Source organism: Oncorhynchus mykiss, chromosome 4 (genome assembly GCF_057628025.1).
Source record: "Oncorhynchus mykiss isolate SJ-2025 chromosome 4, ASM5762802v1, whole genome shotgun sequence".
In the NCBI taxonomy this organism is placed as follows: Eukaryota; Metazoa; Chordata; class Actinopteri; order Salmoniformes; family Salmonidae; genus Oncorhynchus; species Oncorhynchus mykiss.
In genome coordinates this window covers 62,916,538-62,943,948 of record NC_143025.1, presented here as the reverse complement: position 1 = coordinate 62,943,948, position 27,411 = coordinate 62,916,538, and the positions used below count along the sequence as shown (strand labels likewise).

Here is a 27,411-nt window from a genome sequence, read left to right as displayed (position 1 = left end):
AACTCAGCATGCACCTGTGACTCCCAGGCACTGTGTTTATATGGAACACATGCTCGTCCATGCTAGATACCCTGGCTGGAAAGGGCTCCAGCACTTTGCAGAATAGCCATTCAAGTGTTTCATTTCCTGCCTGAAGAACTTAAAGGAGTTTGGTAATAAAACCTAAATAGTGATGCATGTCATAGGTGCCTGATAGTTGCCAAATCCCCATAGACTTGAGAGAAGAAAAAAAACTCACACTCCCACGAAGCCATTCCCCAATCTCAAGACCTTGTTGGTTTGTTCCTTTTACAGAGGGTATTTTCCCAGCTCTGCTGTGGGTGTGGACTCGGGGGATACCTTTCATACGACCCAGACAGTTTCACTCAGGGTGACAGGTTTAACTCTGTCTGCTTAGACTGCCACACACTGGGAAACAGCTCGGTCAGCCTGAGGTTAAAGGACATTTGATATCCGTTTGCAGTCTATTTCAACTTGTCACCAAGGCTTTTATACAGAGAGAACCGTTCTATTCAAACAACTCTGTGGGGCAGAACAGGAGCTGCAACATGTCTGCAACAAGCAAACAACTACCTGCTTACTTTTCTTCTTATTTTCTGTTCAGCTTCGGGAGAACCACAGATTGTCTTATGGGAAGGGATTTGGCAGAACTTGTATGTTTGCATAACACAACAATGTATTTTGATAGCAGTGAGAGAGAGAGAGATTTTTCTCTGTGTCTGTGAGCATCACTCACGAAAAGAATACGGGCAGATTGACAGGTCTGTTGTTTCACTCTTTCATTGTCTCATCAGCATACTGTCTCCTGCAGTGAGAGGAACTAATTATGTCTTCAACCCCATGCTTCACCCTTCCCCCTTTATTCAGATCATCACACTTGGAAATAATAATGAGTTTGAGTCAGAAGAACACTTCGGCTCAGAACGGGAGGAAAAATTAAAAAGAACAAAAATCCAGGAAACCTTCAAACAGCAGTTGCCACCTCTGAAAAGGCCCGCTGGTAATTATGGTCGACCTCTTGACCCCAAAGCTGTCGCCTCAAAAGCCTTACAGCGACTATGGCTCGGTTTCATCTCACTAGCTGCTAGTCTCCTCAGCTGTGCTAACTGAGCCCCTCACCTCCCCAACGTAGCTACACCAGCAGCTCCGTAACAACAACACATTGTCTTTTATCAAAGCACGGGGAATATATGACAGCCATCTGCTAGGCTGCTTTGAATGATTTGATATAAAAACAACAGTAAAAAGATTATAGCGTCCGCAGAGTTCGCAGAGTTGGTTACTGGTTGTGGAGCAGATGGGACACATCTGGGCTGGAGAGAAGCTGGGACTAACTGTCGAGAAGTGACCTTCTGTGGGCTTTGAAACCAACATTCCTCCCCGCCTCCTTTCTTCAGTATCCATGCCCAGAGGAGAGAGTGGAGTCATCTCTGTGGTCATCTTTGGTTGTCTTAAACGAAGTCCTTCGACAGTTCTGTAAGACGATCTAGAGAAAGCCTTTTTTTTGAAGGGTCCGTTCGGTGTCCTATATTAGCTAAGGAGTCATGTAGTAGGGAATTTAATTGCCTAATTAACCTTGAGCATCAGTGAAATGTAATAATTTTATACTCAGGTGCCAAAAACATGGTTTCACAACTTAACACTGCTTGATAAATGGCTTAATTACCCTCTGTGGTGTCTCAGGATATTTCTTCAGGTAGTACATTAGACAATAGTCTGTGTTGGGGATGCATTATTCTTGCATGACCAGATTCAGTCTTTTTGATATTCTTTGTGTTTGTTGTTTGTTGTGATTGTGTGGATGTGCCTAAAGCTTAGGCAAAAAAAAAAGTGCTTTCTAGGTCACACAGTTCCTCATGCATATAAAACGACCATATTTCTTACTGGAGTTATCAATATCTTTTTCTTTGAAGAGAGCCAGGATTGTGTTTTTTGGGATTGTTTTCTGAAAAGTATTCTCGGAGGAAAAATTCAATTTAAATGAAACTTGGAGGAGCTGATGTCCTCAGAGACCGACATAATGAAATGTGTTGAATTCCTCTCAAATTGCCTCGCTGTCGCACCACTGAGTAGCCGTGGCCAAAAAATAAATGCTTTCACATAGTGGCTAGACTAATACACTTTGGCAAGACCTTCTTGTTTCACTGTGGACACAACATTACAGGTAACTGGCACATGGGGGGATACTGTAAAGGTATACTGCTCCACGATGGCTTTACTAAGCTTGCTGCTTGCAGGTGAGAGGAGGCTGATCCCCCAGACTGGCAGTTCTGTCCGTTTGTCACCTCCAGATAACTGAAAGGTAGCTCGTGTTAAATTGTGTGAACATTCCTGATATTTACATAATAATACGACAATGTCCGCCAATTAACTGGCGACAAAGTGGATTTGGATTTGCTAAAGAAACACATACGGCGTGACACAAAGAGAGGCGAAAGCCTCGGTCCGTCACTGTGCTGTGGGGGTAATTGGGAACGGGGCTCGGGACAAGCTCAACGGCCTGAAAGCAAACGATTGTCCAGCCCTCCCACTTAGGCCTAAGCCTATTCCTTATTGTCTCACAACGCACAGAAATGACCAATTACTGTAATGGCAAATCCTTCCCTCTAATACACAACGGCTGATAGAAGTGACACCTGGCTCATCTTCATCAACAAGGTTTACTTGATCTCTCAATTGAGGGATCCTCGGTCACTAACTCCCCCTATATGCACAGCATTTAGCCGCCTTAGTCCAATTTCAGATAATTTTGTTATCCCTTGGGCCCATTGTTAGGGGGGAAAAAAATCTACTATCTGTGTAAAAGTGGTGTGTTTGTGCTATCCGCATTGCTGGTGGTCCTACTCGGTGTAGAATATCGATCTGCATTACAAACGCTCCCTTAACCCCCTTACCCCTCATCGCCTGTCCTAAATCCACATTGAGGCACAATGGAGAGTGCGTGGGATATGGATATGAATGTGTTTGCCCCCTTAGTTCGGTTAGTTTGGACTGGTGTGAACACTCTGTCCAGAATCAGGAGCACGTCAAACAACCCACTGGGGTTCGCTCCTAACCTTGGTGCGGACCAAACACACGGAAAATAACTCGATTCGAACAGTATTATTTGTTGTTTGACTGCGAGCGTTTGATTAAATGCACACATTATCATAACTTGATATCTCTGAAACAGATTAAGAGGAAACCAGGGCTATACAGGGGTTAAAGGTAACTGAATATATCGTGTTGACTGCGTGACGCAGTTAGAGCGTCTATTGCGTTGTTTTCCTCCCGCGTGTTGTTGGAAGACCAAAGCGAAAGTAATATGACGATTAGGACACGTAAGTGATGCTACATGATGATCCATAGATGGATTTAACGTGAGCATTTACCTGCAATAAACAAAATGGACTTGCATGGACACAAAGTTATGTCTAGGCAGTTTAGTTTGTTTAAACTGTGGCAATGTGAAACCAACCAACAATACAATGTAGCAAATAATCAAACTCTGATTTGAACTATAGCTCAGAATCACGTGTGAAAACGCCCTAAGAAGCAACACAATGAGATTGTGATTCAAGGCATTGACTACTGATTAGTTCCAGTTGGAGGACTGAGAATTTTATTTGACCAGAGTGCGATTTCATTTGTACTAGATTAGGGAATGTGTCGTGTCTCTCCCCCCCCCCCGTGAAAGAAACTTGTGTTCATACTGCACCTGCCTTCTCTTTGAGAGAAATAAAATACAATTCCCGAGAGAAAATTTGGAGTAAGATTGTTTTTTTTTTGTATCTAGCCAAGCTCCAAACTCTAATCAGACTTCAAAGACCTTTGCCAGCCTTTCTATTCCCCTATTACATTTCAATACTTTCCGCTGGCCGTGTTCCTCCTTTCATACAACCAGAGAAACGGATTAATCTGCCCGAGTTTCATTGGACCATTCCTTGGGTGTGTCATTTTAAGCAACTATCAATAACTTAATCATAAAGACATTCAAATGTCTCGCTTTGGTCGCCAAATCAGAAAACATTACGCAGCTAATGGAACAATTACAAAAAGTTGTCCTGCTTTTCTGCGGGTACTAAAATCCGACTCCATAAATATAGCTGGTCTGTCCTCGACAAAAAACGTTTCTCAACCTTGAGTAAAATGTTGATTTGTAGCTTTCATAACGTTTGTCATTCAATACTAGAGACTTCCTTGTAATTCTATTCAAAGTGCCTGTCATGTTCTGAACTTAGGTCCTTTGTTATGTCTTTGTGTTAGTATGGTCAGGGCGTGAGATGGGGTGGGTAGTCTATGTTCTTTTTTCTATGTTGTGTTTATGTGTTTGGCCTGGTATGGTTCTCAATCAGGCAGGTGTCGTTTGTTGTCTTTGATTGAGAATCATACTTTTCCCACCTGTGTTTTGTGGGTGATTATTTTCTGTTTTTAGTGTTTTACGCATCTTACAAGACTGTTTCGGTTTTCGTTTATTTTCACGTTGTTCTTTTGTATTTTCAGTGTTCAGTAAAATAAATAATCATGAACACATACCACGCTGCGCATTGGTCCGACATTTCACACTCCTCGTCAGAGGAGGACGAAGAATTCCGTTACAGTGCCATAGGCTACCACACTGATAGTGTCGATATATTGCTTTATGTCAGAGATTGAGGGGCGAGGAAAGAGTCATTACAAAGTCCAAGATTTAGTAACCAAATATATCCTCTCATCAGGTGACTGAATAACGTTCTGAGGGATAATTACCATGAAATAATGATGCCAATGTAACTCATAATGATAGGGACCCTGGGCTCTGGCACTATGTCAAAATGTGAGAACAGATTCATATTCACACAGTCACACATGCACTTACTAGTATTGCCAGAATACCAAAAAATACTACATTTATAATTCCCCCATGAATTATTTCCCTGACATGTGTAGCAGTAGAATCATTTCAGCTATTGTGTTGAGAGATCTGTTATTTTCCTGAGAGCTGCGGTCTGGGGGAATTAGTTTAACCACAGGCAGTTCAGGTACTGAATACAAAACAACAGCAAACAGACCACATCCTTCTACATCAGCAGACAGAACCTCCTGTGGCTCTATTTCCTGGGTTAAGGGTCGTACTGTTGTGGACAGTACAGCTTAGCCAATATCCCACCAGCTGAGAGGTGGGACGGCTACCTTCAAACACTCTCGTTTTTGATTGTGATTCTGATCCCACACAGCACAGTGTTGAAGAGGATTTAGGGGGCTGCTTTCTAGGGAAACGGAGCTAACCTGGTTATCTGCTGGGTATTACAGTGGTGTTGCGCCTCTCACGGCAAACTGAAGCCGATTTGTGCCCAATCACATGTCCTGGAAACTGGCTGGGTAGGGCGGAGGAGGGACAAAAGGACACTGGTCTTTGTAGAGCAGAGAGAGCAGAGAGAGAGCAGAGAGAGCAGAGAGAGAGAGAGAGAGAGAGAGAGAGACTAGTCAGCTCTGGGTTCGGCTAAGCAACCTGAGTGAGGTTATTGTTTTTAGCAGGTAGCACATCACAGCCATTTGAAATCCCAGGGGGGAGGGAAGGCTGCCCTTCCTGACGCTGTTCAACCGATTAGGGGTGGAAACAACGTACGTTTTAGCATGTCAAAAGACCGCTTTTACCTGACATTGTATTATTCATCATGGTTACAGTTGTGATTAAAACAGATGGTTACAAGTTGGGGAGATGTGGCAAACGGACTCTCAAAAAAAAGGCAGGAGTTGTAATGTTTCGCGCTGTTACTGTATATGGGAAAGCCCCATAGACACACATTGGGTTTCTCTGTGTATTCTAAGCAGACATGAATCACAATCAGTTTGTGTTTCCGTTTAGCTAATAAGACAGAAGTAATAGCTAGATGTGGCTGGTTGGACCGTCACATTTCAAGTCATCAACACATCTATATACTGTAGATGGATGAACCGTCAATACTGTGTATTTCTATAGTATTCTCTGAGAGAACTACGGTTTGAAGCATGACGTTGAAGTGTAAAGTGAGCTAAGGGGGCCACACCCTGTCAATGTATGTGTGTGTGCCTGTGTCTGTTTTTCGTCATGCCCTGTCATTTTGTTTTTGTCTGAACATAAAGAAGACATCAAGCTTGCTTCACATCAGACAGATGAATGATAGTGCAGCTCACCGTCGATGACAGACTGAAAAAGCCGACCTCCAAAACTATGCCGTGACTAAGCAGACTGTTTTGCGCAATCTGTGTCTTAGCTGTCTATATGGCTCAGCGGAGGGGCGGGCTGAGGGCTAGGTTTGTCTGGGTGTCTGAGGCAGGGTTTAGTCATCTTCCCCCAGTGTGGGACTGCTGCTAGTATGTGGGGCCTTCCCCGTCATTACTGGCTGCTTGGAGTTGGGTGGGCGTGCCAGCTCTGTCCCTCATCGCTAGGCACACTAACTCCAGTAATGCACTTCTCTTCTCTCTTCGTTTCCCGGATGGGGCACAGCTGAAGCTGATGTTGTTTTTTTTACATGGACAGGCACGCTCGCCTGTCACGGGCGGAATGAGTTATGCTCCGTCCTACGCCCACTCGGTCTATTCCTCCGACTTCCATGTACGGTCATTATCACCTCAGCGCAAGCCGGGTTGTGGTTTGCAGCGGTAGCGGCAGAGGTTTCATTGATGGCGTGGTGAAATAGGAGGTAGAATGAGGTGTTGCTAGGCGGGGTTGCTAGGTGGGGTTGTGGCTGAGGCATTTATTGGATTTGCGGGGGGGGGGGGGGGGGGGGGGTCGGGGGGAATTTATGGGCCCAACATGAGAGAGCTGTGAAGCAGCATACCTCCCCTCCCGAGAGCGTGACCTGTGGCTTTGGAAACCCAGATCACCTGAATCAAGAGCTGGCAGTAATCGGAGGGTGTCAGAGCTGTGGTGAAAACTACTGGGGTTGGCTAAAATATTTGTAGTTGTTTTTTTTTTTTGGGGGGGGGGGGGCTAATAATCTGAGCTGTTTTTCAGTTTTTTTTGTTTAGTCGACATTCAAGTGTTTGTTGAATAGAACACAGCTCGCCTCTCATCTCACTGTTGTGATTCCGTGATGCCAATTTTGGTACCATGTCCCCACTCGCACAGATGTGTCCCTCTTTCCACTGATCATTTCCTGTCTGCTTGCCAAACAGAACAAAAAAACACTTTTACCGCAAATACGTGGTGTTTGAAAACACAGCCTTGATGATTGTGCTGCTCCTGCTTTATCTTTTTTGACAGACTCTGGTACGCTGGCCACAGCAGTACCAGGGGTGATGAGGATGTCTTTCTTTCCCAACATACCCTGCATCTGTTCAAATTGTTTCAAGTAGGCAGGGTTATTTCCCACACTGGGGGAAACGATAGTCTGCCTTTGGCCCGGAATCCACAGGTATGGGCCTGACTCAGTGTTTCCAAAAAGGTAGAGGCAGACAGGGAGAGGCCTGTCGGCTTGGCCTGGATCTGTTGGCAATCAGCACAATGCGTCCAACCAGTGCTCAGTGCAAAATTACAGACTTGGCTGGAGGGGCTCTGGATATGATTTCCCTGCGATGGATGCTGTCCAAGACTGTGATTAAGGGCATAAGAACTCTGATTAATATGATCATCTTGGTGATGACAGAGGTATTTCTAGAATGGATGTTTATGATGATAACCCTCGGCGATCACATTTTCCCCCTGTTCCTGCGAAACGGTTGTGTGGAGGTCTAATTTGAAATGTTAATATTTGCCGCGGCGTTGCCAAAAACACAAGATTTATTCGCAGCTGATAAGGGAATGAGTATGCGGGGTTAAGGCAGTTTAAGGCAGGCAGAGCTGCCTCTGTGGGAAGGCATAGATAAGTAGCCATAATGCTCCAAACCCCTATATAATAGCCATGCCTGGATTCTGACCCAAGCAGGGCCCCATCAGTCACCAGCACACTGCATTTTATGAATTATCTTGCGTTTCAATCCCTGTATGGCTTGGATATCCAATCAAGGATGGAGATGCATGCGCCGGGGGCCTGGGGCTGTGCTTTGACCTTTAATAGAAGCGGGGAGGAGGTGGAGGGCCTTGTGGCTGGTTAGCAGCGGATCCTGTAAATATCCACAGTCGCGGTCAGACCTACTCTTAGGAACGTTTGTCCGCGTGAGCCACTGCTGTAATCTGCCTCTGTGCCTGTTCACGCCAGAGCCTTTGTTTTATTAAGATAAATGACGAAGCCACTGTGTATGCAAACGCATATCTCTGCTTAGGCCTGTTAGTGTATCTGAAAAGACATGCCCGGCAGCTGCCTGCAGTAGAAAGGTCATTGAGGCGGGCGATAAGCAGAACCAAGCGTCTTGCGTTAGTACATTACCGCCTGTCCCGCTACTTTCATTTCTCATCTGGGCCGCCGCATCTGTTGTTTCACAGACGATTCCCTGTGACATTCAGTGTGCTGAGCAGGACTTAGATATCATCATTAGAATACGACTCCCAAGGAAAAAAAGGGATTTGGAGGAGCATGGGCATGACATATTTTTATGACTTCATTATTGGGCGGTGAATTCCGTTGATCTCGGGGAAATGCTGCAATTAGGAGCCGGGATCCGGGATGTGGCACTGTACATCTTCCAGGAAGGCTGTTCTGTTCTGTTCTCCAACTGGGATTTAATCTAATTAAGTGAGTTCAGATGGACTCCCAACAAAACCAGGATTTATTTACAAAGCCGCAGAGCTCTCACTCCGTTTCTGACCTTGTCATTGACTTCTGACGACCGCCGTGAAACACGCTTGCGTTTAGCGCCGTTGACATTCCTCTCCTCTCACATCCAGGCCTTCTGTTTATAGTCAGTGAAATTTTGATTGCCAACGGAAGTCAACGAAAGCCCTCATTTGGCAGCTAGTAAAATGTATTGCGTTAAATTGAGCTCTCGTATACTCCCCAATGTGAGCAACAGAGGATTTGACAGAAATGTGTAGCTGAAGTGCACATTTTATGAGGAAGTTATCGCATGTAAAGAGGCCAAATTTGACTTCAGGGGTGAATGCATGGTCTCGGTGTAGTGTTGTGGTTTGTACTGTAGTACACAAACCTTTGTTTACTCCGTATGTTACAGTGTCTTTCTTTTTCTGCGTTCAGACATGTATTATTGTCTGTGCCATCATTATAGTACATTAGCCCAGTTGACTATTATAAGCAGGGAATTGTCCTAATGAAGACAGAATTCTTATGGCCCCTGGCCTTGAAAACAAAACCTCAACTCTCCTATTCTCTTGGAGGAATCGGGGTGTGTCTCAGAGAGGCTGATGATAGGCTGCCAGCCCGGTTAGCCCTGTTCCCTAATTTGGCCACTGACACAGAGCAGCGGAGTGGATTTTAAATAAGTGGGGTCCCTGCTGGCTAAACAATTATGTAACAAAGTTGACCAGTGATTTATGCATCTGTTACACAACTGAATGCTATTTAGAGATTAGGACAGTGTTCACACAGCATGGGCCGGCCATCGAGGGGCAGGGTCGAACGAACGAACGAACGGACTCCCTGTCAGCACGCGATGGAGAGGGAATGATGCGCATGATGTCAGCACGTCAGTGTAGCATGAACATTTAAAGGGGTCTGGAGCATTTTTTCCCCCGCTGACCCTCTGCTATGAGTCACACACACAGCTTCACAGCCCGGCACAAAGCTCTACTCATGTTGTTATGGAGGGTGACACACAGGAGACCTACTGAAACGCTAATTTCTTTGCAGACATAAAATTGGGCGATCGTGAAATTATTCATTGGTGATTCAAATTCCGGTCCGAAAGCTTTTCTTCGATAAAAAAAAAAAAAAAGATATAGTAAATCATTGTCACGTGATATGTAAAAAATAGACATGTATAAAAGATATGTATAAAATACAGTACATGATAGACGGTGACACTTTCAGAAAAGTTCTGAAGCCAAGAAAATTGGATTCGATACCTCACTGATCCAGGAGAATACAAATTAATATACGATAGGGAGGCTGGGTTTCCTAAAAAGGTCTTTGAGCGGGAAAATAATGATGTGAAAATGTCATTTTGAAGGCTCCCGTCTAGCTGTCAGTACTGAAGTGTTAGATATGTATTCATCATTGGCACCTCAGTTGTGGAGCTGTCAGTTCTCCGATGGAACATGAAAGAGCCAGCCTCCCCAAATCAGTATTTGCTAATTGCTTTGAAACAGATTCCCCCGTGACCTCCCTTGCAAAGGTGTCCTATATATTCCAGCATTGTCATTATACAGGCAGTGGTCTGTCCTCGAGCCGTTTCTAACTCTATTTCGAATCACACCCCATCAAGGGTACTTATAAATTGGGTATTTTCACACATCCTCATTTATACATAGCACTCACACTGAATTAGAATCAGATAAACTATAGAGATAATCAATTAATTGTAACCTACCGATGAATAAAATGACATTATAGCTTTAGCTACAATTTATAGATCCTTATTGTCTGTTCGTAATGTCTGGTTTGAAAAGAGTATGAGATTGCCAAGTGATGGCAGTGATAGGAGACAGGCCTCGTTTAGCTGAAGGTGCCGAGCAGAGCTTGGGCATTTCTCAGTTACAAAGAACTCCACTCAGCGATGTCATCCACGTGAAAGCTGAAGCCCTCAAAAAAAAAACGAAAGCGTTACTTAACTGGCTGAACGATTTACATCGGCAGTGGTCGCTCTCTCTCTGTCTCCCTCCCCGGCTCTAAATGGAGGCGACAAAGCTGTGAGCGGCAGATGGGGAAGCACATTTCCGTGTGTGGCTCGTCTTGGCGGGCAGGCAGGAGAGAGGGCGGGCGGAGGACACTCACGGGTGGAGGCCCACTAGCCAGAACCTTGTCACGCCAATTCCGATAGTTCCACTCACATTCATCAAAGGCCGAGCCTATCATTGTCTGAGGTTTTTATTTCCAGACTCACTGAGCCTCTACTGACTGCGCTGAACACAAAAAGGGAATTTTCCCTCCCTCTTCTTTTTCATGTCTGCTCCCAGTGTGCAGCCTACTGAGTGATTTGAATACCTTTCACTACTAGGCTACTAGGCCCCGGCTGGTTTCAGCCCAGGCAGCACTACACTGCCTCACAGCCAATCAAGCTATATAGCTTCGGGAACCTAGGTGTAACAATGAGGGAGTTCAACCACTACCTACACACACACACACACACACACACACACACACACACACACACCAGTTCTACTTCCCCTGGCCCACTGCTTCAGCGTCCCTCTCTCTCCTGGGCGCCGCCAACATTTAATACCAGGGAGTTTTTCTCTCTTATGGGAGTCACAATGTCAAATGGGAAGTCATCAGAATTATGTCATAGCTCGTTAGCGTCAACCCTGGGACCATTCTGTCGCCGATCTTGATGTTTTCATAGACTTCTGGAAAAGATGTCTAAAAAAAGCTCCCAGTCTATTAAAGTTGAGTGCCTTAACAAAGTGGGTCATAAATATCAAAATTATGGTCTCTACAAGGATGAAATCCAGAGGATGCTGGACAGACGAAAAACAACTTACTTGTGTAATACAGGTCTGAGGTGGTTGCTGTCTGTGTGATATCACACCCGTTTCCGTAGTCAATGTAGGTCTATGTTGTTTGTAAGTGTTTATGGTGTTGGGAAAAGAATGGCGCCGGAGGTAATGGCGGCCGTTTTACGGGCTCCTGACCAATTGCTACTTTGTGTATTTTTTGGTGCTGAGCTTAACTTTTTTGGTGCATAATGATTCCACCACAGGAGGTTGGTGGCACCTTAATTGGGGAGGATGGGCTCGTGGTAGCGGCTGGAGCGGAATAGGTGGAATGGTATCAAATATATCAAACACATGGTTTGACGCCATTCAATTCGCTCCATTCCAGCCATTATTATGAGCCGTCCTCCCCTCAGCAGCCTCCACCGGTTTCCGCCATTGTTTTCCTATGACCGAAAATAGCTAACCTCGATTAGGAGGAGGGTGAGGCGAATTACATATTGATCAACCACGGACAAGGCCCTATAGAGGCCGGCGCTGTGAGACTACAGCAGGGAATGAATACATCGCCTCTATCCAAATGTTCTATTGGTGAATGTGCAATCGCTGGAGAATAAACTGGACGAGCTCCATTCGAGTCTATCCTATCAGCGGGACATTAAGAGCTGTAATATGCTATGCTTCTCAGCGACATGGCTGAACAAGGACACGGATAATGTAAATCAATTTGGTTTCATGCATCGGCTGGACAGAACCGCAGAGTCTGGAAAGACCAAGGGTGGTGGTGTTTGTCTCTTTATTAACAACAGATCTCTAATATTAGGAAAGTCTCAAGGTTGTGCTCACCTGAGTATGAATACCTCATGATAAGCTGCAGACCACACTGTTTACCAAGAGAGTTTTCATCTGTATGTTTCGTAGCTGTCTATTTACCACCACAAACCGATGCTGGCAGTAAGACCGCACTCCATGAGCTGTATAAGGCCGTAAGCAAACAAGAAAATGCTCATCCAGAGGTGGCACCCCTAGTGGCCGGTGACTTTAATGCAGGAAAACTGAAATCTGTTTTACCACATTTCTACCACCTGTGCAACTAAAGGGATAAAAACTATAGATCACCTTTACTCCACACACAGAGACACATACAAAGCTCTCCATTTGACAAATCGGACCATAACTCTATCCTCCTGATTCCTGCTTACAAGCAAAAACTCAAACAGGAAGAACCAGTGACGCACTCAATATGGAAGTGGTCCAATGAAGCGGAGGCTAAACTAACGAAACAGGGATTCATCCGATGACATTGAGGAGTTTACCACATCAGTCACCGACTTCATTAATAAGTGCATCGAAGACGTTGTCCCCACAGTGACCGTACGTACAGTACCAGGCAAAAGTTTGGACACACCTACTCATTCAAGGGTTTTTCTTTATTTTTTAAATTCTACATTGTAGAATAATACTGAAGACATCAAAATAATGAAATAACACATGGAATCATGTAGGTACCAAAAAAGTGTTAAACAAATCAAAATATATTTGAGATTCTTCAAAGTAGCCACCCTTTGCCTTGATGACAGCTTTGCACACTCTTGGCATTCTGTCAACCAGCTTCACCTGGAATGCTTTTCCAACAGTCTTGAAGGAGTTCCCACATATGCTGAGCACTTGTTGGCTGCTTTTCCTTCACTCTGCAGTTCAACTCATCCCAAACCATCTCAATTGGGTTGAGGTCGGGTGATTGTGGAGGCCAGATTTCAAGCAAATCACCATAGTCCCTGTACCTAAGAACACCATGGTAACCTGTCTAAATGACTAACACACCGTAGCACTCACTTCTGTAACCATGAAATGCTTTGAAAGGCTGGTCATGGCTCACATCTACACCATCATCCCAGAAACCCTGGACCTACTCCAATTAGCATATCGCCCCAACAGATCCATAGATTATGCAATCTCTATTGCACTCCACACTGCCCTTTCCCTCCTGGACAAAAGGAACACCTACGTAAGAATGCTGCTCACTGACAACAGCTCAGCGTTCAACACCATAGTGCCCTCCAAGCTCATCACTAAGCTAAGGACCCTGGGTCTGAACACCTCCATCTGCAACTGGATCCTGGACTTCCTGATGGGCCGCCTGCTGGTGGTGAGGGTAGGCATCAACACAACCGCCATACTGACCCTCAAGGGTTTTGTGCTCAGTCCCCTCCTGTACTCCCTGTTCACCCACGACTGCATGGCCGCGCACGACTCCAACACCATCGTTAAGTTTGCCGAAGACTCGATGACGAGGAGACAGGTCAAAAACCTGGTTTATAGGGAGGAGGTCACAGAACTGGCCTATAGGGAGGTGGTCAGAGACCTGGCAGTGTGGTGCCAGCACAACAACCTCTCCCTCAATGTGGGCAAGACAGAGGAGTTGATCATGGACTACAAGAAAAAGAGGGCAAAATATACCCCCGTTCACATCAACGGTGCTGTGGTATTGTGGGTCGAGACCTTCAAGTTCCTCGGTGTCCACATCAACAACCTATCACGGTCCGAACACAGCAACACAGTCGTGAACAGAGCACAACAATGCCTTTTCCCCTTCAGGAGGCTGAAAAGTTTAGCATGGGCTCTCAGATCCTCAAAAAGTTCTACAGCTGCACCATTGATAGCAACTTGACTTGGTATGGCAGCTGCTCGGCATCCGACTGCAAGGGGCTACGGAGGGTAGTGTGTACGGCCAGTACGTCACTGGTGCCGAACTCCTTGCCATCCAGGACCTTTATACAAGGCAGTGTCAAAGGAAGTGGTCAAAAACTCCAGCCACCCAAGGCATAGACTGTTGTCTCTGCTACCGCACGGCAAGCAGTACCGGAGTGCCAAGTCTGTGACCAAAAGGCACCTGAACAACTTCTGCCCCCCGAGCCATAAGACTGCTGAACAGTTAATCAAATGGCTACTCAGACTATTTACATTGACCACTATATTACTTATTTATCTGAATTGTTTTGCACTGACCCTCTTGCGCTGGCTCTATGCACTCTCACTAGACTCAACCCACACACTCACGCATACCACACACACACACACACACACACACACACACACACACACACACACACACACACACACACACACACACACACAACATACACTCACACACACAAAACACACAAACACCTGCATATTGACGCCACACTCACACATAGACACACTCTACATAAGCTGCTGCAACTCAGTTTATTATGTCCTGATTGCCTAGCCACTTTTACCCCTGCCAACGTGTACATATTTTATCACCTCAGTTACCTCAACGACCTCATACCCCTGCACATTGACTCGGTACTGACACTCCTTGTATATGACCTCGTTATTTATTGTATTTGTTGTGTTTATTGTGTTGCTCTTTCCTTTTTTTAATTCATCATATATGTGGCTTACTTTTTAAACTCTGCACTGCTGGGAATGGGCTCGTAAGTAAGCATTTCACTGCAAAGTCTACACCTGTTGTATTCGGGCACACGTGACCAAAACCTTTGATTTCAAATGTCCCTGTTGTCAGAAGATGTCCTGTCTGTTGCGCAGAGCCTGTTGAAGGATAGATGCAGCAATCTACCCCATGTATTGGATTTAAATGCTGTCAAGTAGCTGTGGCTTTTAAGATGGTATACGGTAAGTCATCTAGTATAATCAATCAACAGTGTGGGCGTAAGATACTCAAGCGTGACTTCAGTAGTTTGTTAATTAAAAGACGAGTAGTTTATAGCCTAGATTTGGTTCACAAGCCGAGCAGAGGAGCAGAAAGAAAGAAGCTTCGTTAACGAGCTGACATTTTTTTTTCTGCCTCTGACACGGCTTTTGCCACTGTAGACTTACTCAGAACCAACCGGCTGAGTGAAAGAAGCGGATATTAAAATGTCCCTGCATAATGTATTCATGAAGGTTTTCAAGTGCGGCACGTGAGAGAGAGAGAGAGAGAGAGAGAGTGTGTTTCTGGATCAGTTAACTTTACAGGGGGAGGTGTTGGGGGGGGGGGGGGGGGGTCACTAATAAGATCTATAATATTGCAGAGTGAGCGATTGCACAAATGCTTTCCCCCAAACAGTCACTTAGAGACAGGCATAACACTTATACCATTTTCTGGTACACTAAGCCCCTCAGGTATGTTAAAAGTCTCAGAGTGGCTGACTGGGTTCTGGCCTCCATAATTTGAAGTATGTCGTTAATGGCTGTCACAGGGTGCTGCCTGAGTAGTAATCCACAGGGGAGAAGCAGGTTCTTAAAGGCCAATGCTACCCTTTACTTTTTGGAATTACTATCCTGGAATTAGGGTTTTCTCTCCTGTGGAACTGATCTGCAAATTGTTTGTCTCTATGTCACCCATGGCTGAGGGAGGGAGGGAGGGAGGGAGGGAGGGAGGGAGGGGTGAGATGGAGGAGTTACATTTTTTGGGCTGCTGGGTGACTGACTGAATCATAGCAGCAGAATGCCTAAGGCCAGAGGGGGCTAAATGAGGTGAAGCTGATGATGAGGTCTGCTTGTGTGTGTCACAGTGTTACAACTCATCATAGAAACACCTCAGTATAATTACAGATCTCAGACAAGAGACTGAACGTCTCAATCTATTTGATTGGCTTTGTCATGTTTTCTTTGAGGAACGGTGGCTCACGCAAGCTGCTGCTGCTGTCCTAGTTTAGCTGAAAAGAGGGAGAGAGCGAGAGAGAGATGACACACAATAGCCAGCGTCTTCGTTCAACCTCCAAACTAATAGTCGATGGAGGCAAGTAACCGACAGTAAAGTGTAAAAAGATCCAATTACTGAGCTACAAGTGCTTTCAGCTGTACAAATGTCACTTTAGATTGCATCTATCTATCTATCTACCCACATCAATGGCTGCTGAAATCCTCCCAGGGTAATTGACACGTTTATATGAAAACAAAATGCCAGAGCAGAACCTCAGAGAGGAACACACACTAGAGGTGTCTTGAGGCAGTTCTAAACTCAAACCAGGACTTACATCAATCAGGAGAAGGGAGGCTGTCTGCACTTATTAAAGGGCTAGTCACATGACAGGGTGCAGAGAACAAGCATCAAAGCTGGTCCAAGTTAAGCTGCCCTAACCGCTTGTTGTGACTCCGGAAAGGAAAACTTAATTGTCCCTGTAACTGCCCGGCCATCGTGAGAAGGATATATTGTTCACGTGTTTTGGTTGGATTGATGGGATTATATGTGACATGTCAAAACAGGGGGTTGTGACAGGGTCTTTGGTGTCCACTGTCCACCGTGTGCATTATTGTCAGGAATGCAGATGAGCCCGAACAAGGTTTTAATCCAGCAGCAGTCATTAGCGGGGAGGGCATCTTAAAACAAATCTGGGGTCAGGCCGTGTTAGGGCAAGAGAGCGCCGAGAGCTCCTCTCCCACCGGGTCACTGAGCAGCATGACACAGAAACATCAGCACTTTATCCACTTTTATCTCCAACACCAACCTTCCTTCCCACACAATCAGGGTTCTTTCCTCCCCTCCTTCCTATGGGGAATTCCTTTGCCATCTCATTTTATAGGATATAGGATATACTTTATATCCGGGGTACTCAACTACTATTTTAGAAGGTCCGTTCACACATTTTTCTTAGATGTCAAAGGTTCGGATTAATATTGTTGTTTATCGGCGTAGTAACAAACCCCAACCTCGTGACCCATGTGACCCCAAACTGTTCCCACCCCTCTTGTTGGCTTGGAGAAGATTTGCCATTTTTAAACTCATTCCCGGCAATTCAACACCATGCCATGGGGCAGATAGAACATTTTGCAGTTTTAAAGCAAATTTACGTCAGTTCTACACATTTTGCCATGTCTTGTGTGTTTTGATACCACGAAATCAATGGGGACCCCTGGGGGTCGAGGTCACTGGATACATAATCTGGCTGTGAAAACTACAATATTTAGATACAGTTGAAGTCGGAAGTTTACATACACTTAGGTTGGAGTCATTAAAACTAGTTTTTCAACCACTCCACTAATTTCTTGTTAACCTAACTATAGATTTGGGAAGTCGGTTAGGATTTCTACTTCGTGCATGACACAAGTAATTTTACCAACAATTGTTTACATACAGATTATTTCACTTATAATTCACTGTATCACTATTCCAGTGGGTCAGAAGTTTACGTACACTAAGTTGACTGTGCCTTTAAACAGCTTGGAAAATTCCCCAAAATGATGTCATGGCTTTAGAAGCTTATGATAGGCTAATTGACATAATTTGAGTCAATTGAAGGTGTACCTGTGGATGTATTTCAAGGCCTACCTTCAAACTCAGTGGCTCGTTGCTTGACATCATGGGAAAATCAAAAGAAATCAGCCAAAAACTCAGAGAAAAAATTGTAGACCCCCACAAGTCTGGTTCATCCTTGGGAGCAATTTCCAAATGCCTGAATATACCACGTTCATCTTTACAAACAATAGTATACATGTATAAACACCATGGGACCACGCAGCCGAGACGCGTTCTGTCTTCTAGAGATGAACGTACTTTGGTGCAAAAAGTGCAAACCAATCCCAGAACAACAGCAAAGGTCCTTGTGAAAATTCTGGAGGAAACGGGTACAAAAGTATCTGTATCCACAGTTAAACGAGTCCTATATCAACATTACCTGAAAGGGCGCCCAGCAAGGAAGAATCCACTGCTCCAAAACCGCCATTAAAAAGCCAGACTACGGTTTGCAACTGCACCTGGGGACAAAGATCTCACTTTTTGGAGAAATGTTCTCTGGTCTGATGAAACAAAAAAAGAACTGTTTGGCCATAATTACCATTGTTATGTTTGAAGGAAAAAGCGGGGGGCTTGCAAGCCGAAGAACACCATCCAAACCGTGAAGCACGGGAGTGGAGGCATCATGTTGTGGGGGTGCTTTGCTGCAAAAAGCTTTGCTGCACTTCACAAAATAGATGGCATCATGAGGCAGGAACATTTGGTGGATATATTGAAGCAACATCTCAAGACATCAGTCAGGAAGTTACAGCTTGGTTGCAAATGGGTCTTCCAAATGGACAGTGACCCCAAACATACTTCCAAAGTTGTGGCAAAATGGCTTAAGTACAACAAAGTCAAGGTATTGGAGTGGCCATCACAAAGCCCTGACCTCAATCCCATAGAAAATGTATGTACAGAACTGAAAAAGCGTGTGCGAGCAAGGAGGCCTACAAACCTGACTCAGTTACACCAGCTCTGTCAGGAGGAATGGGCCAAAATTCACCCAACTTATTGTGGGAAGCTTGTGGAAGGCTACACAAAACGTTTGACCCAAGTTAAACAATTTAAAGGCAATGCTACCAAATACTAATTGAGTGTATGTAGACTTTTGATCCACTGGGAATGTTGATGAAAGAAATAAAAGCTGAAATAAAAAATTCTCTCCTATTATTCTGCCATTTCACATTCTTAAAATAAAGTGACCGAAGACAGGGAATTTTTACTAGGATTAAATGTCAGGAATTGTGAAAACTGAGTTTAAATGTATTTGGCTAAGGTGTATGTAAACTTCGGACTTCAACTGTAGCTGGTTAGCCTAACTTACCGATCTCGCTAACATGGCCAGTAGTTAATCATCTGGACATTTCTGACAGGTTAAAAATAGCTTTTTGTTATGTCAGTGAATAACATAACAAGAGGATAACTGCCCGTTCACTAGCAAATAAATTTAGAATTTGAACCAGAATTTGAACCAGAAAGTGAAAAGTCCAATTGAGTTCCTAAAAATGTCATTTTTTGTGTTTTGTCGGGACTCTCGGTCCATATTGAACCCGTTTTGGGTCCGAATCCGAACTGCGGTCCGCCAGTTGAGCATGGCAGCTCAATATTGTTAGCAATTTAAGCTTGGACGTAGATGGTCATGCTCTCCTGTCCTTAGTGATGCTCTCAGTGATTCTCTCCAGTGGTTCTCTCCAGTGATTCTCTCCTGTGATTATCTCCCCAGAACAAAGGGACAGGATCTTGTTTTATTACCCAGCACTAGCCTGTGGTTGACCAATTAGAAGTCCTTGCAGTACAACTGGGCCAATGGCCAAATAACAAGTACCCTATTTCAGGCTCACTGTATAGACAAATTCCTCCCATGACTCGGACCCATTGATAAATAATTCCCCATTACAGAAAAAAACACTATTTCCATTGATTGTTAACTCTATTGACTTGTCATCTTCTTGACCTCTTTTCCTCCATCTCTGAGTTGTGTATTTCCCGACATATTCTTACGATATCAATAACTTAACGTTCAACGAGGACTATTTTCCATTTTCTGTCGAGGTTTCGGAGTTGAACTGCATCGGTCATCATTTGTGGTTCTGTGAAAATAAAAGCGACATTTCATTCAGAAGCCAGCTGGCCTTGAGGCACGACTGTGTGGTTGATACTGTAGATGGGAGTAGGGTATCAGCCGCCAATCTGTCCGTCTTCAAGCTCACACCACCAATGAGCAACGCATGCCCCATCTGCACAAATATTGGAATTCAATGTCTTGGGTTTATTATCTTTGCTTAAAGAAACGTGTCTATGTGTTTACTTCCTCTTGCTTAACTGTGGACTTTTTTTTTTATTTTTTTTTTTAAATGTGTGAGAATTTCAATATTCAGAGCTGCTACAATGTACAATGACAATCGTAACTTCATAGCTCGTCACACCAGGTGCAGCAACAATACACTGTCTGTGCAGTAGACGTAGATAAAAATAGACCAACTTTCAGAGTTCATGCCCAGTGCAACAGATAATTACTCAGCTATAAACTAGGTGTCACAAGGTAACAGGTACATTTCTCTGAAATGCTTTTTGAATGCCTCTGCCATGTGGGAGAATAAGTGCTGCCTGTTCCATCCGGAGTATCAACAGAATTAATTGAACTTAATTGTCATTCATAACCCACGTTGCAGTTTTACACTGGTTGAGATAACGCTATCTTCCGCTGTTTCGACAGTAATTGAATTTTCCATTATGAGGTGTAAACATTTAAGAGTGGCCATGTGAATATTCATCAGAGTGGTGGCAAAGCCACGAGGGCCACAGAAAGACTGTTGTTTAGCAGCTAGTGGAGGAGTGTGTGTGTGTGTGTGTGTGTGTGTGTGTGTGTGTGTGTGTGTGTGTGTGTGTGTGGACATGTTTAACTATACTTATGGGGACCAGAAGTCCCCACAAGAATAGTAAACAAACAAAAATTTGACCAAATGAGGACATTTTGTTAGTCCCCACAAGGTCGAGTGCTATTTCTAGGTTTAGGGTTTGGGTAAAGTTTAGATTTAGGTTTAGGGGTTAGGGAATATAGGATTTTGAATGGGACTGAATTGTGTGTCCCTACAAGGTTAGTTTGCAAGACGTGTGTGTGTGTGCGTGAGTGTGGTGTGTGTGTGTGTGTGTGTGTGTGTGTGTGTGTGTGTGTGTGAGACAATGTGAGTTTGAGAAAGTAAAAGAAGTATACTTAGTTGAGAAAGACTCCAGCACACAGGTGCCACGATGTGAGTTGTGAGTATGTTTGCCCATCACGTATTGACACACGTCTTTTTCCAACAGCTCCCTCCCAAGTCAGTGAAGTCATCAAGGAGAGAGTGCAGCAGCGCAGCATCCAGCTCTCCTGGCAGGAGCCTGAGCAGCCCAATGGGGTCATCACCGAATATGAGATCAAGTACTACGAAAAAGTGAGTGTGTGATGCCCCGCTGAATCCATTAATGTTTGAGAGAGAGAGAGAGAGAGAGTCTGTCTGTCTGTCTGTCTGTCTGTCTGTCTGTGATTGTGTGTGGCAGCTTTGAACACAGACAACTCTGGCTCTCCTCAACCCTCTCCCCCTATCTCTCTCCTGTTCTTCTTAGTTTCATTTAGCCTACTCTTCATTTTGCATTATATCTGCAAGACGCTGCGAGTGGAATCAGCAGGATTCTGCGAGTGCGTCCTTTGTCTCAAAATTGAATGAGATGCTCATAAGATTTTAATCAGTCCCTGGTCCTTCACAGCCACCCACACACGCATGCCAGGCAGCACACACTTCATTGCACTACCTTGCCAGCATTAACAATCTCTTACTGTATCTTCCCTCGCCCCCTCATATATAATAGAGCTCCCGTGTACTTTAACTCCGAACAGATGAGTGAGGAGGTTGATGAGGTTGAGGAGAGTGGGTTTAACACAACAAATCAAAGGGCTAGATTCCATGGCTCCTGAGGTTCCAGACCCTGTTGAGCACGACCTCTCAGGCTGCCAGGAATCAGTCTCCTGTGTCACGTACTGTGGCTGTAGTCTGCCCAGCTGTAAAATTGGAAACAAGCATGACTTCTCTCCTTATAGTCTTTGGCATTCCATTTGGTGTTTTTGCCGACAAAATAATTTACAGATCAACAACAAAATACACAGTACACGCAGTCTGTAGATTCCAGACGGATTCCGAGCCTGACATCGCAGAGCTTCTTTTCTGCCTATTGGCTTTGATAGAAAGCGTTTACAGCAGTGACTCTCAACTGCTGGTCACAGGATTATTTTAAGGGGTTGCGGGACTTGTGCAAGAATATATATATATCTACATAAAAGATAGAATAATAAAACACAAAAAAACATTTGCACCAAAACATTTATTTTGAAAGGATACCGCCGCACCGCTTATTGGTGCAGACTGTACACGTGCAGCGCGTCCGCAGTGGTGAAAAGGCTAGCTACACTCTGACTCGCAGGGTTTCGCGCTGCACACACTCACTGACCAATACAATAATGTCCTCGCCCCACACACACACACTGATCCAATAAAAATGTCATTCTGCCACATTGTTTTGTTTTAAATGTGACACGTCCAATCAGATAATACAGATTTTCTTCAGACAGCTAGCTTGATTGACAGCTAACTATGCAGATGTGTACTGCAGGCATTGCACATGTTGATAGTTAGCTGTCACTTAACTCATGTAGGCTAGCTGTCAGAGTAAAATCATGGACAACTTTTTAAAACATGCAGCTCCCACTTCATCTTCTGCTGCTTCCAACAACCTACTCATTCCATGGTTTTCTTTAGTTTTACTATTTTCTAGAATAATATTTTGTAGAATAATATGGAATCATGTAGTAACCAAAAAAGTGTTAAACAAATCAAAATATATTTTATATTTGAGATTCTTCAAAGTAGCCACACTTTGCCTTGATGACAGCTTTTGACTGGTACTGTATATAGAAGACAGGCAGGGTGAGTGTAGACCGCAGTGCGTCCTATGCAATGAGCTGTTAGCCTTTCTAGCGCAGGTGTTCCGCTAGCGGAACCCCTCGACAACATTCCGTTGAAAAGGCAACCGAAATTCAACTTTCACACATTAACAAGTCCAATACAGCAAATGAAAGATAAACATCTTGTTAATCTACCCATCATGTCCGATTTCAAAAATGCTTTACAGCGAAAGCACAACATATGATTATGTTAGGTCATAGCCAAGTCAAAAAAAACACAGCCATTTTTCCAGCCAAAGATAGGAGTCACAAAAAGCAGAAATATAGATCAAATTAATCCCTATCCTTTGATGATCTTCATCAGATGACACTCATAGGACAATACATGTATGTTTTGTTCGATAATGTGCATATTTATATCCAAAAATCTCAGTTTACATTGGCGCATTACGTGCAGTAATGTTTTGATTCCAAAACATCCGGTGATTTTGCATTAATACTCATAATAAACATTGATAAAAGATACAAGTGTTATTCACAGAATTAAAGATAGACTTCTCCTTAATGCAACTGCTGTGTCAGATTTCAATTTTTTTTAACGAAAAAGCATAATCTGAGAACGGCGCTCAGAGCCCAATCCAGCCAGAGAAATATCCGCCATGTTGGAGTCAACAGAAATGAGAAATAACACTAAATATTCACTTACCTTTGATTATCTTCGTCAGAAGGCACTCCCGGGAATCCCAGTTCGACTATAAATGACTGATTTGTTCCATAAAGTTCCATAAAGTCCATCATTTATGTGCAAATAGCCACTTGTTGTTAGCGTGTTCAGACCAGTAATCCATCTTCATGAGGCCTGTAAGTTCAGTTACAGGTCGTAGAAACAAGTCAACAATGTATGGAATCAATCTTTAGGATGTTTTTAACATAAAACATCAATGATGTTCCAACCTGAGAATTCCTATGTCTGACGAAAAGCACTGGAGCGAGAGCTAACTCTGTTGGGAGCGCGCGTCATGAGCCTGAGACACTCTGCCAGACCACTGACTCAAACAGGTCTCACGAGCTCTTCCTTTATAGTAGAAGCCTGAAACAAGTTTCTAAAGACGGTTGACATCTAGTGGAAGCCGTAGGAAGTACAATTTGACTCCATAGACACTGTGTATTCGGTAGGCCAAGCTTTGAAAAACTACAAACCTCAGATTTCCCACTTCCTGGTTGGATTTTTCTCAGGTTTTCGCCTGCAATATGAGTCCTGTTATACTCACAGACACCATTCAAACCGTTTTAGAAACTTCAGAGTGTTTTCTATCCAATACTAATAATAATATGCATATATTAGCACCTGGGACAGGGTAGGAGGCAGTTCACTCTGGGCACGCTATTCATCCAAAAGTGAAAATGCTGCCCCCTATCCCAAAAAGGTTAGCTAATGTGATAGCATGAAACCCTCCAAAATGAAAAAGCATCTGGACACCAAGCAACCAAGCTACAAAGATAAGACATCTGACTTTTTAAAAAGGAAAATGTCAATATCTGGAGGCCTCACAAGATTCATTGAAGAACGTATGCAAGGTACAAGAAAAAGCACTTCACTCTGGGCACGCCTTGTGGCCCAGCGCATTGCTAAGTGCAGAAAAGCCCACACCAGCACAGAGGATCTCATACTCCCTGCTGTGGTTGATATGTGCACTGAAATCGTGGGAGAGTCAGCCGCCAACAAACTTAAAACAACACCCCTATCCAATGACACCACGAGGAGGAGAATCCAGGACATGTCTGACGACGCAATGCACCAGACATCACAGCGCATCAGTGCAAATGGCCATTACGCACTGCAGCTTGATGAATCCACAGATGTGGCCAACCATGCAATTCTAATGGGCTATGTCAGACACGTCTTGGGTAATAACTTCGAGGAGCAGTTTCTTTTTAGTGCTGATTTGCCCACCACCACCACCACTGCAGAGGATATCTTTAACACAATGGATATGCTCCTGGGCTCCGTGAGATTGGTGTGTCGGTGTGACCACTGATGGGGCAGCTGCCATTACGGGAAAGCAGCAGCAGGTGCTTTATCATGCAGAGGTCCGCTGGCTTTCCAGGGCTAAAGTGTTGGGTCATTTTTGGGTCGTTTTTATGAGCTTCGAGTCGGAGATTACTGAGTTTCTTTCGGGAAAACAAGTCACCTCTGGCTGAACATTTCGATTGTGAGGAATGGCTAGTGCAGGTAGCCTACCTGCCAGATATTTTTGATCATCTGAATTCGCTCAGTGTGTCAATGCTGGGGAGGGGGCACAATCGATGTGAACAGAGGGACAAAGTAGATGCCTTCAAGGTGAAGCTCACCGTTTGGGCAAGTCACGTTTCTAACGGAAGGATCGACGTGTTTCCCAATGCCGGTGTAGAGATTCCGAATCTGGTCAACAAAGCGCACGGCGACACACTGAAGAAAAACAAACATTGAACAGTGTCTTGTCAAGTTGCAGGGAAAGTTTTGCAACTGCTTCCCGGAGGAGAACAGGAGACAAGACGACTGGATACGGGAGCCCTTTCGAGTGGAGATGGGAAGCGTCACGTTGCCGCGCAACGAAGAGGATCAGCTGGTGGAGCTGTCGATTGTTTGCGGACTGAGCATGCGTCTCCCGGGAAACGAGTATCCTGCTCTCGCCTGTCATGCAATTAGAATCATGCTGCCGTTCAGCACTACCCATCTGTGTGAAAGTGGCTTCTCTGCTAGGGCCATGCTGAAAACTAAAAGCAGAAACAGACTGGACAGCCAGCATGTCCTCCGAGTTGACCTGTCAACCATCACCCCAGTTTCAATAAACGTATCAAACTGAAGAAACATTCCAGCTTTCCCACTGATAGGCCTCAAACACAAACACACACACACACACACAATAAATGTTGTGTCGCGATTCAATTGTCATTGTCAAAACATTTATGTTAAGGCTTCCCGGGTGGCGCAGTGGTTAAGGGCGCTGTACTCTGGGTTCGCTCCCAGGCTCTGTCGTAACCGGCCGCGACCGGTAGGTCCGTGGGGCGATGCACAATTGGCCTAGCGTCTTCCGGGTTAGGGAGGGGTTGGCCGGTAGGGATATCCTTGTCTCATCCCGCACCAGCGACTCCTGTGGCGGGTCGGGCGCAGTGCGCGCTAACCAAGGTTGCCAGGTGCACAGTGTTTGACACATTGGTGCGGCTGGCTTCCGGGTTGGATGCACGCTGTGTTAAGAAGCAGTGCGGCTGGTTGGGTTGTGTATTGGAGGACGCATGACTTTTAACCTTCGTCTCTCCCGAGCGATGAAACAAGATAGTAACTACTAAAACAATTGGATACCACGAAATTGGGGAGAAAAAGGGGTAAAATTCAAAAAAACAAAAACAAAAAAAAAGTATGTTACAAAAATGGCTGTATCTTGGTGTCTTTGATTGACAGGACTAATTTAACATAACACAAAGCCAATGTCTGTTCCTCTCTAAAGGACCAGAAGGATCGCATCTACTCCACAGTGAAGTCCAGGTCCACGTCAGCCACAGTGAACAACCTGAAGCCCAGCACTGCCTACGTGTTCCAGATCCGAGCCTTCACCGCGGCCGGCTACGGCACCTATGGACCCCGGCTGGAGGTCACCACCAAGGAGGAGGCCTCAGGTACCAGCAGAACACATGCATGGGCGTGCACACACGAAAGGCACGCACGGACACACGCACACACACTCTATAGAGATGATTAGTGTGTTCAGACCTTCGCCGAGTTACTGATCTCATAGCTCCAATTTTCCCTTTTAGAAATATGCTTGAGGATCGTCCACAAGGAGCAGTAGGTCTCAACTAAAGTGGCAGGGCTCAGAAATCATTGCTGTCCTCTCTCGCTGGTGTTTATATAGCAACTGAACTCACTTGATTTAAAATGCAAGAATTCTCCCAGTAATGCACCGCTTGCACTGACAGCAGAAAGTGCCACTGCACCCATTCTTTTGAGCAATTGGTGGTTTGTCAATGCAAATAGTCTAGCAGTGTAATGTGTCTCTGAATGGGAGACAATCCAACCTGAATGTGTCGTTGTTTCAGGAGAAGGGCACCAGCATTACCATCTGGGACTATTAAGCCCACTTTCTGAAACAGTGGAGCCGTGCATGCGGAGGCTAGAAATAGAACTAGACACCCTTGTCTCTGTGGTAAAGGGCGAGAAGGGGGTTATCAGTCTCCCCGCTCACTCCTCATTGGTTCTATTATGCCCTGTAGATTCCAACGTCTGATGTGCTGAAAGTTCACACTGTGTGCCCTTTGTGTGTGTGTGTGTGTGTGTGTGTGTGTGTGTGTCCCTCTCCAAGCAGCCACCATTGTCTCCAGCGAGCAGAATCCCGTCATCATCATTGCGGTGGTGGCCGTGGCGGGGACCATCATCCTGGTCTTCATGGTGTTCGGCTTCATCATTGGGAGAAGGTACGCTCTCGCGGGCCCCATTGACTCTCCGCTGCTGTGAGTCTCTGCTTGTCAATTAGCCTTACTGTCACTCACTGGCCTCCATAGCCGTGGAGTCAGGCCACCACACACCACACGCACCCATCATCTGTGGCATGCTGTGCTAATGGTTTGTGATGCATCATTTTCCCAGTCCTCACACTGTGAAGAAAAACGGACCGTATATTTTTTTTTGCATGTCTTTTCGTTGTTGTTGTAATGGATCCATTATAGAGACAAGTGTACTCTAAAATGAAAGGTTTTTGCTCATATTTCTGTGTGCGTGCGAGTGAGAGGGTGATGGTGAGTGCGTGTGCGTGTGTGTCCGTT

At 44.8% G+C, this 27,411-nt stretch overlaps 1 protein-coding gene across 13 annotated transcripts in view; it reads left to right on the top strand.

Moving 5' to 3' along the window:
• LOC110522125 (ephrin type-A receptor 7) overlaps window positions 1–27,411 on the top strand; it is a 76,866-nt gene that overhangs the window by 35,004 nt on the left and 14,451 nt on the right. For 7 of the 13 annotated variants that reach the window (XM_036975676.2, XM_090232519.1, XM_021600256.3 and 4 more), the window contains 3 exons: window positions 20,982–21,106; window positions 26,100–26,268; window positions 26,955–27,063. In XM_036975676.2, coding sequence (XP_036831571.2) covers window positions 20,982–21,106; window positions 26,100–26,268; window positions 26,955–27,063 — 403 coding nt within the window. Of the gene's footprint in view, window positions 1–20,981; window positions 21,107–26,099; window positions 26,269–26,951; window positions 27,064–27,411 lie in introns of all 13 variants that reach the window. The other 6 variants (XM_036975675.2, XM_021600255.3, XM_021600250.3 and 3 more) reach the window with 1 other exon arrangement.